Source organism: Suncus etruscus, chromosome 10, assembly GCF_024139225.1.
Source record: "Suncus etruscus isolate mSunEtr1 chromosome 10, mSunEtr1.pri.cur, whole genome shotgun sequence".
Taxonomy (NCBI): domain Eukaryota; kingdom Metazoa; phylum Chordata; class Mammalia; order Eulipotyphla; family Soricidae; genus Suncus; species Suncus etruscus.
This window is the reverse complement of record NC_064857.1, coordinates 88,096,169-88,113,183: the sequence shown is the minus strand read 5'-3', so window position 1 is coordinate 88,113,183 and position 17,015 is coordinate 88,096,169. Positions and strand designations below refer to the sequence as shown.

At 45.0% G+C, this 17,015-nt stretch overlaps 1 protein-coding gene across 2 annotated transcripts in view; it reads right to left on the bottom strand.

Moving 5' to 3' along the window:
* The window catches only part of PDIA3 (protein disulfide isomerase family A member 3), a 178,750-nt gene that overhangs the window by 18,668 nt on the left and 143,067 nt on the right, over positions 1-17,015 (bottom strand). The window contains exon 2 of one of the 2 annotated variants that reach the window (XM_049782488.1): positions 6,226-6,402. In XM_049782488.1, the coding sequence (XP_049638445.1) occupies positions 6,226-6,401 (176 nt within the window). In that variant the 5' untranslated portion in view covers position 6,402. Of the gene's footprint in view, positions 1-6,225; positions 6,421-17,015 lie in introns of those variants that run through there. The other variant, XM_049782487.1, reaches the window with a different exon arrangement.

The window sequence follows — 17,015 nt, the reverse complement described above, 5'->3', positions numbered from 1 at the left end:
AAACAAACAAAAGAGAATCTCCATTAAGTACTTTTTTTTATCTATCCCCCCCTTTTTGGGGAGGAGCCACACCCAAGCAGTTCTCAGGACCCACTGTTCTGCATGGTACCAGGAATCAAAACTAGGGCCAGTCACATGAAAGGCAATTACCTTAACCCCTGTACTATCTCTCTGGGTCCTCCTCCATTCTTTTTTTTTTTTTTTTTTGTGGTTTTTGGGTCACACCCAGCAGTGCTCAGGGGTTACTCCTGGCTCCATGCTCAGAAATTGCTCCTGGCAGGCACGGGGGACCATATGGGACGCTGGGATTCGAACCGATGACCTCTTGCATGAAAGGCAAACGCCTTACCTCCATGCTATCTCTCCAGCCCCCCTCCTCCATTCTTATTACTTTGCTTTGTTTTGGGCTATATCTGGCAATGCTCAGGGCTTACACCTGACTCTGCACTCAGAAATGACTTCTGGTGGTGCTTGGCGGACCACATGAGATCCCATGTCACACCAGGTCAACCAGAGCTGAGTCTATGCAAGGCAAACACCTCACATGCTGTATAATTTCTCCAGCCCCACCTTAAATTCTTTTACCAGAAGCCCAAGAGGCTCAGGAGATACTCATTTCATACATTCTGGCATCTACCATCTTAACTAAATTGGGAGAGAGTTTTGGTTTTGGGGCCACACCTGGTGACGCTCAGGGGTAAGTCACCCCTGGCTATTTGCTCAGAAATTGCTCCTGGCTTGGGGGACCATATGGGACGCCAGGGGATCAAACCTCCTACATTAGCGCATTTAAGGCAACCGCCCTACCGCATGTGCCACTGCTCCAGCCCCACTGGAAAAAAAATCTTAACAAAGTTTGTTTTAAGGCCGAGAGACAAAACAGAGGGCAGGGCACTTGCCTTGCACATAACAAACCCAGGTTTAATCCCTGGCACCATAAATTGTCCTCCAGGCACCACCAGGAGTGATCCCTAAACTCAGAGTCAAAAGTAAGCCCTGAGCAATGCCCCAAAACAACCGAAATTTTGTCTAAGAGTAATTTTATGGTTTACATCAGGGGTCTCAAACTCGCGGCCCTCCGTACAACATTTTGTGGCCCGCGGCCAGCCTTCAAATATCGCAGTATTTGTATACAAATTTTCTCAGATCCTTGGCACAGTATATGATCTGAGTGATCTTTGAACAGAGCCGGAAGATGTGGATGTGGCCCCACACTAAAACCAAAACTAAAATGGAAGTGTCCAGTTTAAGTTTTATCTAACAGTTTGTTGAAGGTTTTCTTCTTTACCAATTTAGTTTCAACAGGACTTTTGGATAAGACTTTTAGCAAACTAGCTACATGGTTCACCTATCAGAACTGATGAGGATAAAAAATGTCAACGAGAATATTTTCCTAGAGAACAATCAGGCACTCCTGCTACCTCAAATCTAGTTAACTGTATATACAGCTGGAGCAGTGAGGAGAAACTCCACAGCCACATACATTTAGCACCAGCTGTCTAATATCTCTTGAAAAATCAATGAGTTGCAAAGGAATCACTTGCAGAGATGATGAGTTCTGTAACCTCATAGGCAACAAAACTATTAATTTTTTTTTTAAAAAAAGGAGCCAAGATGGGGCTGGAGAGATAGCATGGAAGTACGGTGTTTGCCTTACATGCAGAAGAACGGTGGTTTGAATCCTGGCATCCCATATGGTCCCCTGAGACTGCCAGGAGCGATTTCTGAGCATAATGCCAGGAGTAACCCCTGAGCACTGCCAGGTGTGACCCCCTCCCCACCAAAAAAAAAGGGAGCCAAGAGGCCGGAGAGGTAGAGCGAGTTTGCCTTGCACACAGCTGACCCAGGTTCGACTCCTGGCATCCATATGGTCCTCTGAGCCAGTCAGGAGCGATTTCTGAGGGCAGAGCCAGAAGTAACCCCTGAGCACCACTTGGTGTGGCTGGAAAAAAAAAAGGCGCCAAGGAAATAGCTCATAGGCCATGTTTTATACTATGGAGCCCCATGTTTGATGCCTGACACCACATGGTCTCTGAAGGCAGAGCCAGGGACTCAAAACAAAAAAAAGTGGGGGGGGGGGAATGGGGAAAAAGAAAAAGATCAGGATATAGCTCAGTTATATATATAAAGCAATTATCTTGCAAGTATGTGGTCCACGCTCAATCCCTGGCACCAATCCCCCGCCCTCCAAAAAAGACACAGGAGGGTACTTTAGAGCTCAGATTTTAAAACTGTGGATAACATGAGATTGGGTAAAGAATGTGGGGGCCACAAAAACAACCCCACAAAAAACTACAAAACTGGCAACAATAAAGGTTTCTGAAAATACAACCACCCAAATTTTACAATCAAACAAGTGATGGCAGTGCTTGTCCAGTTTTGTTTCTCAGGCCTAAAAGAGTGATGACTGAAAAAGTTTAAGCAGCTCTATCAGATGTGGTAACATTACTAATAATGATTCAAAGAACTGTGAAGTGATGTTTTATATCGATGGGAGAAAATAGGTAATAAAGCCACTAAAGGACTAGAGAGTGAGCAGAACAGCTAGGTCACTTATACTACATGTGGCTGACTCAGGTACCACCAGCAGCAGGATGAGGAGTGATCTCTGATCAGAGTTGGGACCAAGACCTGAGAACAGCTGGGTGCAGCCAACCCAGCTGCCAAAAAGCAAAAAAATTACCCGGGGTCAGAGAGAGTATATCAGGAAGATCTTGCACAGTTTGATCCCCCAGCATCATCTATGGTGCCTTGAGTCCCAGCAGGAATGACCTCTGATCACCACCAAATGTGGACCAAAAATCAATAAAAGAAAAAAAAACGTTGGCCCTACCTATGGACAGACTACCATGGGCAGATGCCTGCCTCAACATCCTGAACATCATTTAGTAGGCCATCAAAAAGCAAAAAAAAATTCACCTCAACGATCTTAAAACAATGGAATAGTATAATTACTCTAAATAAGTAGGTCTCAATCCATTTGTATAATAATTATCTATGGAGCATTAAGGGGGGAAAAAACCCACCAGTAGCCTGTGGAGATGATTCAAGGGCTGGAGCCTGTTTTACATGCAAGAGCTCTTGGCACTATGTAATGTCCCAGCTCCACTGCCTGTACAAACCCCCTCCCCAAAAACACAAAAACTTAAAAAAATTGCATGCCTGGACCCTACAAAGAGAACTTACTATGAAAGAATTCCCAAAATCAAGAGCGCAGGGTGTGTTTTTAAGTTTCAAGGTTGAAATGAAACCAATTTATAGTACTGACAACATCTACACAACCATCAAGTGTGCAGAAAGAATCATTTAAAGAGTACCAACCAGTAAAGCTGGAATAAACAATTCTCCAAATTCACCAGGTATAAGAACTCAGGTGGAGGGCCCGGAGAGATAGCACAGCGGTGTTTGCCTTGCAAACAGCCGATCCAGGACCAAAGGTGGTTGGTTCGAATCCCGGTGTCCCATATGGTGCCCCGTGCCTGCCAGGAGCTATTTCTGAGCAGATAGCCAGGAGTAACCCCTGAGCACCGCGGGGTGTGGCCCAAAAAAAAAAAAACCAAAAAAAAAAGAACTCAGGTGGAGTGAGGATGGTCATTAAAATTAACGACTTCTTCCTTCCGCTTACTTAAATGAATATAATCCTATCAACCTAGAAATTGATAACTTTTTTTCTTTGTTTTTTTTTTTTTGGGTCACACCCAGCAGCGCTCAGGGACTACTCCTGGCTCTATGCTCAGAAATTGCTCCTGGCAGGCACAGGGAACCATATGGGATGCTGGGATTCGAACCACCCTCAGTCCTGGATCAGCTGTGTGCAAAGCAAACACCCTACTGATATGCTATATCTCCAGGCCCAGATAATGAGTCTTAACATACTTTCATCCAACAATTCCTTCATGTCTACAGTGTCAATTCTAGCCAGTGAAAATAAAAGGAGTTTCTGGACACAATAGGAATAGCAAGCTAACAGGGAGACAGTATTTTTAGGTCCCAGTAGAAAAAGAGCAACAGTTACTTGCCCAGAAGAAATTTTTGAGCATTTCTTGCTGAAAATATTCATTAAAAAAACCGCATAGAAATGATATATCATACTATCCATATAATATCTTCCCATATTCTAGAATATTGTGTCAAATATCATTATTTTCTTTTTCTTTTTTTTTTTTGGTTTCTGGGTCACACCCAGCAGCACTCAGAGGTTACTCCTGGCTCTATGCTCAGAAATCCCCCCTGGCAGGCAAAGGGGACCATACGGGATTTGAACCACCATCCTTCTGCATGAAAGGCAAATGCCCTACCACCATGCTATCCCTCAGCTCTCATTATTTTTAAAATTGTCAAAGTACAAGTAAGTACAACAAAGTACAAGTAAGTAAATTTTGAGAACATAAAACTGAACAACTATTAATAAAATATTTAAATTAAACGTTTTGGTAGGTAATAAAGCTTATTAATATATTAAGTATTAGCTCCCTGGAGAAATTCCCCCAGAGACACTTAAATTCTTATGAATTACTAAGCTGATTAACTCCATAATAAAAACAGAAATCCATAAAGTCAATTGAAAAGATACTCTTACTTTCTCTTGCAAAATCAAGAGGAAAAAAGAAACATGAAACCAATGAAAAAAAAAAAAAAAGAACTTGTTTCTGACCTGCACAAAAAACACCATAACAGTCAGAAAAGAGTTCCAGCTTAAGTATTAATAAAAACAATTGAATGATTAGAAACAAGGGCTTTTTCGACTCAGATCCTGGACTCCAATATACTCTCGGAAAACTGATCCTACTGGCATTGTGGAGATCAGCCTTACCTTGTAGACCAATTAAAAGCAGACAGCACAGCAGAGATCCACCCAATTTGGGGGTAGTCTAGTGTATGATGGGATACATCATTTCTTAAGGAAACAGAGGCAACAACTTTAAAGTAGGAGAACAGTCAACAGAAATTAAAAAAGAAAAACCTCTATATGATCACTCTGCAATAATATCTAACTCAAGTTTAACATGATTGCATGTTTGGCAAGATTCGTTTCTTATCGCTTTCTAGGAGGGCCATAGCACAGCGGGGGAGGACATTTGCCCTGCATGCAGCTGACCCGGGTTGGATATCCGGATATCCGGCATTCCACGTGGCTTCAGGCCTCCAGGTTTGAGAGCCAGGAATAAGCCCTGAGCTCCACTGGCCATGGCTCAAAACCCACATCCCACCCCCTAAAAGAAAGTTTGTTTCTTAGGGAGTGAGTTCTAGAGACAAATGAAGACCACTTATGAGGCCACAATTTGCTGCCTTCCGTTTGTGGCTGCTATCTTCCCTTTACAGCTTATAGAGTGAGAAATGAAAAAAGTATAACAGTAACTTCATTTATCTGACACCTTTAAACCAAATAGGCAGGAAAAAAAATTAAGTACTGTATATATTATGGCTATACTGAGCTATACCATACATTAAGAGAAGGCTTTGGGTTTTGTTTCTTTTTATTTTGGTCATGGTTAAGAAAAGAAAAAAAAAAAACTTAAGTGTTAACTGGGCAAGAAAATTCCCCCCCCCAATCCAGCTCATTTCCAGTTCTAACCTAAGGAATTTAGCCCAGAAGCATTCCTCTACAGTACAGGCTACTCTCATTGGAGTCTTGGGGGGAGTTCCTTTTTTAAGAACTCCTAATCAAATGTGATTTCATGCATGCAGATCCCGACGTCATTATGCTGGTTCACCTATGCTTTTTTGAGAAGAATCCTGCTGGTGACGCTGGAGAAACCTAGTAATCAGCTCAATTCGGGAAAAAGGAAAGTGCAGGGCAATGCCTCGAGAAAGCAAAAGCGCTCGGATGCCCAATCCTGCAGCAGCAGCCACCGGATGACCTTGGCTCAGCAACCAAGTGGGCTTTCGAGGCTTGGGGCTCGAAGAAAGCAAGCAAGCAAGCGCCGGGGTGGCCCCAAGACCATCATCACCCCATCCCCTCGCCCGGGGACGACACGCACACTTTGCCCCCCAGAAGAGGCCTCGGGGTGTCTGTCTATCCCTTCCGCAGAACGGAGAGGAGCGAGTGACAGGCCAGACCAGACACCCCGATGGAGAAACTCCAGGGGCCCAGGCGAGGCGGACGGAAGTGCGCGGGAGGGGCGCGGGTGCGGGGTGCGGGGGAGGCCTGCAGGGGGGTGTCTCCGGGTTCGGCCTTCGCCTGGCCTCAGTTTCCCCCCAGCCCTCCTCCGCCCTGGGCCTCACCAGGGCGCGAAGAACTCGACGAGCATGAGGCCGGCGGAGCCCGTGTCGGCGACGCGGCTCTCGAAGTTGTCGTCGGTGAGCTCCAGCACGTCCGAGGCGGCGGCGACCAGGCGGGCCGCGGCGAGCAGCAGGGCCGCGCCGGCGGGGAACGGCGCTAGGCGGCGGCGCGGGCGCATGATGGGAGCTGCGGGGCGACGCGACACGAAGCGGGACCGGCCCGGATCGGGGGAGGAAGGCGGAAGCCGGGAACGACGCGAAACCTCGGCCAGCGCTCGCGCGTCTGCCCGGCCGACCCGAAGCCGAGACGCTCCAACCCCCGGGGCGCGGGCCGCAGTGTGGCAGCCGCTCATTGGCCGCGCCGCGCCGCGTCACGGGGCGGGACAACGGGCGGCCGGCCAATGGGCGCGCGCGCGGGCGGGGCCGAGGAGGGAGCCGGAAGTCTCGGGGGCTCGGGCGGGGCGGGGCGGATTGGGCCGGTGGTGCTGCAGGAAGCGGAAGTGAGGGGACCCGGAGCGATAGCGCAGCGGGAGTGTGTTTGCCTTGCACGCGGCCCACCCGGGATGGACCCCGGTTCGAATCCCGGCATCCCATATTGGTTCCCCCTCCGGACTCCCGAGACTGCCAGGAGCGATTTCTGAGCCTAGAGCCTGGAGTAACCCCTGAGCATCACCGGGTGTGACCCAAAAACCAAATAAGTAAAAGCCTGGAGAGCGTTGAGCTGGACACCATTGGAATGGGGAGGGGGCATGAGTGGCTCTAGCTGTTGCCTTTTGTTCACTTTCTTGCTCCACTTGGTTTCTCTTTTGGTTTTTACACCCGGCAGCACTCAGGGGTTACTTTTGGCTCTACGCTCAGAAATGGCTCCTGGCAGGCTCGGGGGACCATATGGGATGCCAGGATTCGAACCACCGGCTCCTTCTGCATGCAAGGCAAACGCACTACCTCCATGCTCTCTCTGCGGCCCCCACTTGGTCTCTCTTTTGAAAGCCAATTTCGCCCTCCCACCTCGACCTCATTGCCTTGACTCTTTTTCCCTTTGTCCTCTCGCCCATGGACTCTGGTAGCTGTTGCTTTTATTTGACAAGTTCTGGCCTCTTAATCAGCTCCTTTGGTTTCAACATCTTGGGGTTTGGGTTCAGGGGTTTTGCCTCTCCTCCCCTTCAGTCGACCCAGTTCAGTCCCTGGCATTGCAGTGTTCCCACTGCTAATCCCGCTGAGCCAGAGCCTACGAGTGTCTCCCTCCCTCACTCCCCCCAAAGCACCACTGCTTGTGGTACAACACTCATACCCCAAATCTTGGGTTTGGGTACAATGGGTTTATCTTAAGTTCAAAGAGAGGAAGAAAAAAAGCTTATGTGTGGAATAATTCTAAAAATGAACTGACGCTTGCTTTTTTTTTTTTTTTTTTTTTTTTTTTTTGAAACAGGTATGGCCACTTGCCACCAAACAGCACTCAGTGACTGCTGTTGCTAGCTGCTACCAATCATCACGTCTCATCCATACTTTCTCTTTGAGCGTCTGCAAGGCTTGAGCCAAGCTGTGTCACATCGCACTATTAGAGAGATAGCACTGCAGGAAGAGATAGCATCCTTGTTCCCAGGAAACTCTTCCAGCAGGGCTGGCTAGTACAGGGTTAAGGGATTGCATTACCCCGTGGGCCAATTCATTGTCCCTCCCAAACCTCACAAGAAGTAATTCCTAGGAACTGCTGCTGTATGTATGTCAGACCCTTCTAGCAAAAGACACCCTCGCGTACTATAAAAAAATCCATTATAACGAGGCCGGAGAGATAGCATGGAGGTAGGGTGTTTGCCTTGCATGCAGAAGGATGGTGGTTCGAATCCCAGCATCCCATATGGTCCCCTAAGCCTGCCAGCAGCGAGTCAGGAGTAACCCCTGAGAGCTGCCAAGTGTGACCCAAAAACCAAAAAAAAAAAAAAAAATCTATTTTAACACTGATTTATCGTGATATTTATAATACCGTTGTGTTAGGTATAACTGTTCAAACACCAATCCACCACCTATATCCAGTTTCCTACCCACCATTCCAGCCTGCCCCCTTACAGGCACAAATTTATTTCACATTGTTTGCTACAGCACAAAAGGCAAATGGAATGATCAAAACTTAGATCAAAAAGAGCCCATTTGAAATCATTGTTTCATGTCACTTAGCTTGGATTGACAAACTACATTGCTATGTCAAAAACTGTGTCCACAAATACAGATAGCAGGTCCGACCCTACAAAAGCTTCAAGTGTCTGGTAGAATTTCCAAGTCAGCTAGTTCCTATCCTATTTAAAAATGACATGGGTTCTATCCTGAATTCCAAATCTTAGAATCCTTGGTTTGTTGTTAGTTACACGTTACTAAAGTCATTGTCTAATTTACTGGGCTGTGGCTGGTGCCACTTGAGCCTTTTGTGTTACTCTGCAGACTCATTGGACTTGGTGGCCTTCTCCGTGACTTTCCCATTAGATTGGCTGTAATCCTATTGGGCTGATGCTAGAAAATTTTGGGATGTTGCCCAGATGCTTGTGACAATATAGGCCAGGATATGGAACATATTTGGTGATTTGACATTTGATGATGTTAAGTTGTGAAGCTGGGCCACATGGAGGGTGTCTAGTGTTGTCGTGGGCAGCTCTTCCTTCAGACAAAAAGGGTGATTTTCTCCACCCCTTCTGAGAAGGCCCTAGAGTTTTCAGCCCAGATCAGACTACCTGGGAAGAGTTGATGAACATTTTCTTTGGTGCTTAGTTGAGGAATCAGCCATTTTTCTGCCAGGCTTGTGAGTGTTGGTGGAGGCTGCTGGGCTTTCTGGTGGCAGGGATAAAAATGGAGTCAGTTTTAAGGGTAGAAAATTTAGGGGCAACTTTATTGTTTGGAGATTTAGTCTTTACTAATACTAAACTTGGTAAAGCAAAGGTTTTATAGTAGAATTCTCGGACCCAAGCAATAGTACAGCAAGGAGGGCGCTTGCCTTGCGCACAGACTACTATGTTTGTTCCTGCCACCATTTTTGGTTCCTTGAGCCTTACAGGAGTGAGCACAGAGACAGGGGAAGCCCTGAGTAGCACCCCAAAAAGAAAAATCAACAACAAATCAAGATTCCGAGATTTAGAATTTAGGAGCTAGAACCCATGTCACTTTCAAATAGGATAGGAACTTGGAAATTCTACCAGACACTTAAAGCTTTTGAAGGATTGTACCTGCTATCTATATTTGTGGACACAGACAGTTTTTGTCATAGCAATGTAGTTTGTGAATTCAAGCTAATATCAGGTGTGGTAAAGGAGGCTGCAAAACGAATAGGCCTTGCATCATAGTACTTATAAACAACCTTCCTGCTCCTAGTTTTACCATCCCTCACAGACTTCTCTTTTTATGTATTCATGGGCCTTTCCACATTTTTATTTTAGATCATTCTCATCAGAAGATTATGTTGGAAATCAACATCAACTTGTGTGCTTCTCCATAAAGCCTCATCATGTAGAATGGATTACGTATAGCCAAAGACTTTTGAGCAGGCTTAAGGACCGCTGCAGTGAAAGACCACCTATTTCCTTGTGGGCTGGATGGGTCCTTGAGTGCATCCTTTCATGCCATTCTTTTTGTTGTTTGTTTGTTTTGTTTTTGGATCACAACAGACAGTGCTCAGGGATTACTCCTGGCTCTGTGCTCAGAAGTCGCTCCTGGCAGGACCATATGGGATGTCGGGATTTGAACGAGGGTTCTTCCTGTATTGGCCATGTGCAAAGCAAATGCCTTACCACTGTCCTATTGCTCTGGCTTTTTTTTTCCATTTCTTTTATTTTAATATAAAATCTTTATTTCAGCACCATGATTACTAGCATGATTGTACTTGGGTTTCAGTCATAAACAGAACACCACCCTTCACCACTGCAACATTCCCACCACCAATGCCCCCATCTCCCTCTTCCTCCACCCCTCCCTGTATTCAATACAGGCATTCTACTTCTCTCACTCATTAACATTGTCAAGATTGTTGTTAGTGTAGTTATTTCCTTAACTGCATTCACTAATCTTTGTGGTGAGCTTCATGTTTTGAGCTGGTCCATGTCCAAGGATTTGATGAGTTGTTAGGCCCTAGTTAAGCTTTCTGAGCTTAGTGGGCTTCTACACAAGTTTCTCATTTAGTTTGTTGTTGTTGTTGTTGTTTTTATTTTTTGGTCACACCCAGTGACGCTCAAGGGTTACTTTTGGTTATGTGCTCAGAAATTGCTCCTGGCTTGGGGGATCATATGGGAGGCCGAGGGATCGAACTGCGATCCATCCTAAGCTAGTGCAGGCAAGGCAGATGTCTTACTGCTTGCGCCACCACTCTGGCCCATTTTTCTATGTTCCTACCAAGTTAGTACTGTAAACTTCAGAGATATCATGTGGCTTATTCTCACAGCTTTATCACTGGGACAATTAAGCACCATGGCTTCTTAGACCTACCTTCTCCAGTTCAGTGCAGTTGCAGCTTCTTTCTCAGATTGCCATGGGGTTGAGATGTTTGAATGCAAGTGAGTGTGGGTGTGGGTGAATGGAACACTGGGTCCTCCAACAGGGCAAGCCTTTCCCATCCCAAGCAGGCTCCAGTGAGACTAGGCCATCCCAAGAAAGTCTTGAAACCATGTTTATCTGTTTCGGCACTAAGGTGGTTTCTTTCTGAATCCATGTCACTTATTTTCATCCGAGGCTTTTACTGTTTCCCCTCATCATCTGCCTGTTAATTCTTTCTTTGCAAAATTCCATTTTCTTCACATTTTCACTGATTCTTTTCCTTATAGTTTTAGTTGCATAAATCACAAGAGAATTCTGTTTGTTTCTTTCAAAGAAAATAGACCCTCTCTTTATAAACTTCATCTCCCTCATCCTTTTGAATACCATTGTACTGATGGCTGAAATAGGAAAGAAGTGACATTAAATAAAGTAGAAATTAGGTGGGACTCATTTATCTCCTTTGACGTGGTCATTCTGTTTTGTACTGTCTTGAATTATGATATTAAATCTATGAGACTATAATTTAGAGGTAAAATTTAGGGGGCTGGAGTGTTAACACAGTGGTGGGGCATTTGCCTTGCATGCAACCAATCCAGGATGGATGGTGGTTTGAATTCCGGTGTCCCAAATGGTCCCACAAGTCAGGAGCAATTTCTTTTTTTTTTTTGGTTTTTGGGCCACACCCGGCGGTGCTCAGGTGTCACTCCTGGCAATCTGTTCAGAAATAGCTCCTGGCAGGCATGGGGGACCATATGGGACACCGGAATTCGAGCCAACCACCTTGGTCCTGGATCAGCTGCTTGCAAGGCAAACACCACTGTGCTATCTCTCCAGGCCCAAGGAGCAATTTCTGAGCATATAGACAGGAATAACCCCTGAGCATCACCAGATGGAAAGATAAGTCATATTTTTCTGTTAGTTTAATATTTGTTTGAATTAATATTTTTTGGGGGGTTGAGCCACACCCAGCAGAGTGTTCCAGGTTTACTTCTGGCTCTGCACTCGGTCCATTCCTGGCAAGCTCGGGGAACCATATGGGATGCCAGAATCAAACCAAAGTCAACCGTGTGCAAGGCAAAACCCCCTACCCACTGTCCCATCATTCCGGCCCCTGAATTAACCTTTGTTGTTTATTTGTCTGTTTTTTTTTGGTCACACTGGCAGACCTCAGGGGTTACTCTTGGGTCTGTGCTCAGAAATTGCTCTTGGAAGGCACAGGGGACAATATAGGATGCCAGGATTCGAACCATTGTTGGTCCTGGGTTGGCCACTTGCAAGGCAAATGCCCTACCACTGTGCTATCTCTCTGATCTCTGAATTAACCTTTTAAATTTTTTTTTGTTTTTTTGTTTTGTTTTGAAGCCACACTTAGCAGTACAATGCTCAGGTTTACTTATGGCTCTGCCCACAAGAATCTCTCCTGATGGTAATTTGGGATCCATAGGGGATGCTGAGGATCAAATCCTGATCAGTTGCTTGCAAGGCAAATGTCTTCCCCACTGTACTATCTCTCCAAACCTGAATTAACCTGTTCTATTAGAGGTTTTGGTACTTATCAGAGATATCTGATTTATTTTTATGAGTATGTTCAGAAAGATTTAGGGAGCAGAGCAATAGCACAGTGGGTAGGGCATTTGCCTTGCACATGACTGACCCAGATTCGATCCCTAGCATTCCATATGATTCCCCGAGCCTTCCAGGACTAATTTCTGAACAGAGTCAAGAGTAACTCCGGAGTGTCTCCAGGTGTGGTTTAAAAACTAGAGAGAGAGGGGCTGGAGAGATTGCATGGAGGTAGGGCATTTGCCTTGCATGCAGAAGGACAATGGTTCAAATCCCGGCATCCCTTATGGTCCCCCATGCCTGTCAGGAGCAATTTCTGAGTGTAGAGCCAGGAGTAATCTCTGAGTGCTGCCAGGTGTGACCCAAAAAACAAAAACCAAACAAAAACAAAAAAAATGAGAGAGAATAAATATGAATAAATATATAGGGGCCAGAGTGATAGTGCAATGGATAGGACATTTGCCTTACATGTGGCCAACTTGGGTTGATCCCCATCATTTTTGTGATCCCCAGAGCACAGCCAGGAATGATCCCTGAGTGTCGAGCCAGGTATAACCCCAGAACACTGTCAGGTGTGGCCAACATTCACAACCCCCAAAAAGAATAAATATGTAAAGGTAGGTACAAGATGAAACTGGGGAAATAGCTCAGTGGGAGAGCACACATTTTGTGAGTGTTAGTCTGGATTCTAGCCCTAGAACCCTTCTACCCCCAATTAGAAAAAATAAGCCAGAAAAATGACTTAAAGGGTAAATGAATTGGGGCCAGAGCAATAATAAAGTGGGTAGGGCACTTGTAGGTGCCATACTATTTCTCCAGGCTCTAAAGTGGTAAGTACGTTTTAGCAAATATAAAACAATCATTAGGGAGATAAAATAATTATTTCTTTGAAGTTTAAACTGGAGAGAGAGAGAGCGAGAGAGAGAGAGCGAGAGAGAGAGAGAGAGAGAGAGAGAGAGAGAGAGAGAGAGAGAGAGAGAGAGAGTGTGTGTACAGGGAGTAAGCTGCTTTTTTTACATGCAGCCAACTGCAATTTGATCCTCAATAGCATATATGAACCCTGGTGCCTTATCAGGAGTCATCCCTGAGCAGAGTCAGGTGCAAACACAGACGTCTATGATTTGGCTACAAAACAAAGTTCATATAATGCCTGAGTGTAATTGCTTCTGAGTAAGATTTACATCAGAGAATCTACTGAAAATATGAAAGCCATCAAAATGTTGAGCCTTGGGGCCAGAGATATAGCATGGAGGTAAGGCACTTGCCTTTCATGCAGAAGGACAGTGGTTAGAATCCTGGCATTTCATGTGGTCCCCCATGCCTGCCAGGAGCGGTTTCTGAGCATAGAGCCAGGAGTAACCCCTGAGCGAGGCCGGGTGTGACCCAAAAAGCAAAAAAAAAAAAAAAAAAAAAAAATAGTTGAGCCTTAACAGAAAATTGGAAATTAAAAAATTAAAAACAATAAAACCAGCTGTAGTAGTAATAATAAGGTATTAAAACAGCTATTAAATTATATACATTCTAAAATTTGGTGTTCATAGTTTTGAGGTGCTATTTTGTTCACTTTATAGATTTTCTAGAAATATCTTGAAACTGATAGGGCCAAGTTTCAAACCTACCTTATCTAATCTTTATTACTTTTAATCACAACAGGATACTGCCTAGAATTTTAAGTATTAGTTGTTAAATGATAGTTAGTTGAGGGGCCAGAGTGATAACACAGTGGTAGGGCATTTGCTTTGCATGTGGCCAACCCAGGATAGACCTGGGTTTGATCCCCCAGCACAGTGCCAGGAGTAACCTCTGAGTGCCACCCTGTGTGGGGAGGGAGGGAGGGAGGGAGGGGGGGAGGGAGGGAGGGAGGGGGGGAGGGAGGGAGGGTGGGTGCCACCCTGTGTGGGGAGGGAGGGAGGGAGGGTGGGAGGGAGGGAGGGAGGGAGGGAGGGAGGGAAGGAAGGAAGGAAGGAAGGAAGGAAGGAAGGAAGGAAGGAAGGAAGGAAGGAAGGAAGGAAGGAAGGAAGGAAGGAAGGAAGGAAGGGAGGAAGGAAGGAAGGAAGGGACAGGAAAGGAAGGGACAGGAAAGGAAGGAAGGAAGGAAGGAAGGAAGGAAGGAAGGAAGGAAGGAAGGAAGGAAGGAAGGAAAAGAAAAAGAAATTAGTGTTGGTAGTCAATGCTGTGATTAGAACCTGCTGTGACATTAGCATAAACAACTCTTGCAAGAATTAACTGGTTTGGGGGCCGGAGAGATAGCATGGAGCTAAGGCATTTGCCTTTCATGCAGAAGACGGTGGTTCGAATCCAGCATCCAATATGTGCCTGCCAGGGGTGATTTCTGAGCATAGAGCCAGGAGTAAGCCCTGAGCACTGCCAGGTGTGACCCCCCCAAAAAACAAAACAAAAGAAAAGAAAACAAAAAGAATTAACTGGTTTTTTTTTTTCTCCAGCCACACCTGGCAGTGTACATGGGCTACTCCCAGCTATGCCCAGGAATTACTCCTGGTGGTACCCAGGGACTCTGCAGTACTAGGGATCAATCTACAATCTACTCACATGTGTAGTAGGCCATTGAGCTGTCCCCTATCCTTAGTATTCTATTACAATGTTTTGTTTTGTTTTGTTTTGTTTTGTTTTGTTGGCAATACTAGGGATGAAACTCACATCTCATGCATTCAGAATAAGTATTTTTCTGCTGAGCCATATTCCTGGCTCACAATTAACTTTTAATTTGAGATAGAATAAATAATAAGAAAGTTGGGCACATTTCTTTTGTTTCTTCCTGTGATATAAATTTTCTATTACCGTAATTTTCTTTTTTTTTTTTTTTTTTTTGGTTTTTGGGCCACACCCGGCCGTGCTCAGGGGTTACTCCTGGCTGTCTGCTCAGAAATAGCTCCTGGCAGGCACGGGGGACCATATGGGACACCGGGATTCGAACCAACCACCTTTGGTCCTGGACGGCTGCTTGCAAGGCAAACGCCGCTGTGCTATCTCTCCGGGCCCTGTAATTTTCTATTGTTCAGTCCAGGAGAATGATGCGCCGTTCAAAGACACCAAGACCACAATCTCATGCAATAGCAAAGGGTTTATTTTCTTACAAGCATGCAGGGGCTGCGCTAGAATCCAGCACTAGCCAGAAACTGCCAGCCCTGAGCCATGAGCTTACAAGCTGTATATAGTATTTCAAACAATAGAAACGTACAGTAGATTGATTGGCTTTAGGAAGTACATGACATCTGGCATTTGCTCAATCACATTTTTGCAAGGTACAGGTGCAAGCTTACAGGGTTAACATGACCAGGTTAAAACCATGTAGGAACAGAAAGAAAGTTAAACTATAACTGGGTCTACACGTTCCCACAATTGTGAAGGGAGGTGAATGATCAGGAAACTTAGGGGAAACTTAAGTTCCCAGAATTGTGAAGGGGGGTAGGTGATTAGGGCAGTTAGCAAATCCAGGGGAAACTTTTCCTTTACACTATTACCGGTGTATAAGATGACTTTTGAAACAAAAAAAGTCAACCGAAAATCGGGGGTCGTCTTATATGCCGAGTATATCCCGAAAAACGTTTCAATATGCCGTAAACGAAAATCGTCTGTATATTGCTCGAAACGAATTTTCCAACTCGATCCTACACCAATCACTGCCAGGCTGTTCGGACTGCCTCTCTAACTCAGCCAATCCAAGCAGGCTTTTGATGCATGCAAATCATACAGTGTTCTGGACCCGAATCTACACTGTCAAAAGCCTGCTCAGATTGGCCAGAGTCAGAGAGGAAGTCTATGACAGTATAACTTTGAACCTTTGCTTGTTGTGATTGGCTCACTGTGGTACATACAGTTGCAGCACAGGAACGTTCTGTCTGATACAGCAAATATAGGCCTAAACCTATGTTTTAACTGCAAAATTAGGGGGTCGTCTTATACGCCGGCAAATACTTATACGCCGGCAAATACAATAACTTTTCTTATCATTTTGGAGCACATTCCTTAGCCCACTAAACTAGTCCTTAGGAGATCTATTCTTACCAAATATGCTGACAATAATATCAAAGACATTCCAGGCATTCTTCTAAAAGAGGTTAAAGCTGATGGGGCTGGAGCAATAGCACAGCGGTAGGGCGTTTGCCTTGCACGTGGCCAACCCAGGACTGACCCCGGTTCAATTTCCGTCATCCCATATGGTCCCCCATGCCTGCCAGGAGCCGTTTCTGAGTGCAGAGCCAAGAGTAATCCTAGTGCCATGGGTGTGACTCAAAAAACCAACCAAACAAACAAACAAAAAAAATCAAACAACAAAAGAGGTCAAAGCTGAATAGCCACTTAATAATGGTCTCTGAGACAAAAATAAGATGAACCAAAGTGCCTCCTTCAGAGCCAGTTTGACGTGCCATGATGTTGCACTGTCTAGATATGTGAGAGCAGAGCTTTCTTTCTTTCTTTCTTTCTTTCTTTTCTTTCTTTCTTTCTTTCTTTCTTTCTTTCTTTCTTTCTTTCTTTCTTTCTTTCTTTCTTTCTTTCTTTCTTTCTTTCTTTCTTTCTTTCTTTCTTTCTTTCTTTCTTTCTTTCTTTCTTCTTTTTCTTTCTTTCTCTCTTTATTCTTCTTTTTCTTCTTTCTCTTTCTTCTTTATTTCTCTTCCTTCCCTCCCTACTTTTCTTTTCTTTTCTTTTCTTTTCTTTTCTTTTCTTTTTGTTTTTGCCTCTTTTTTTGGGTCACACCT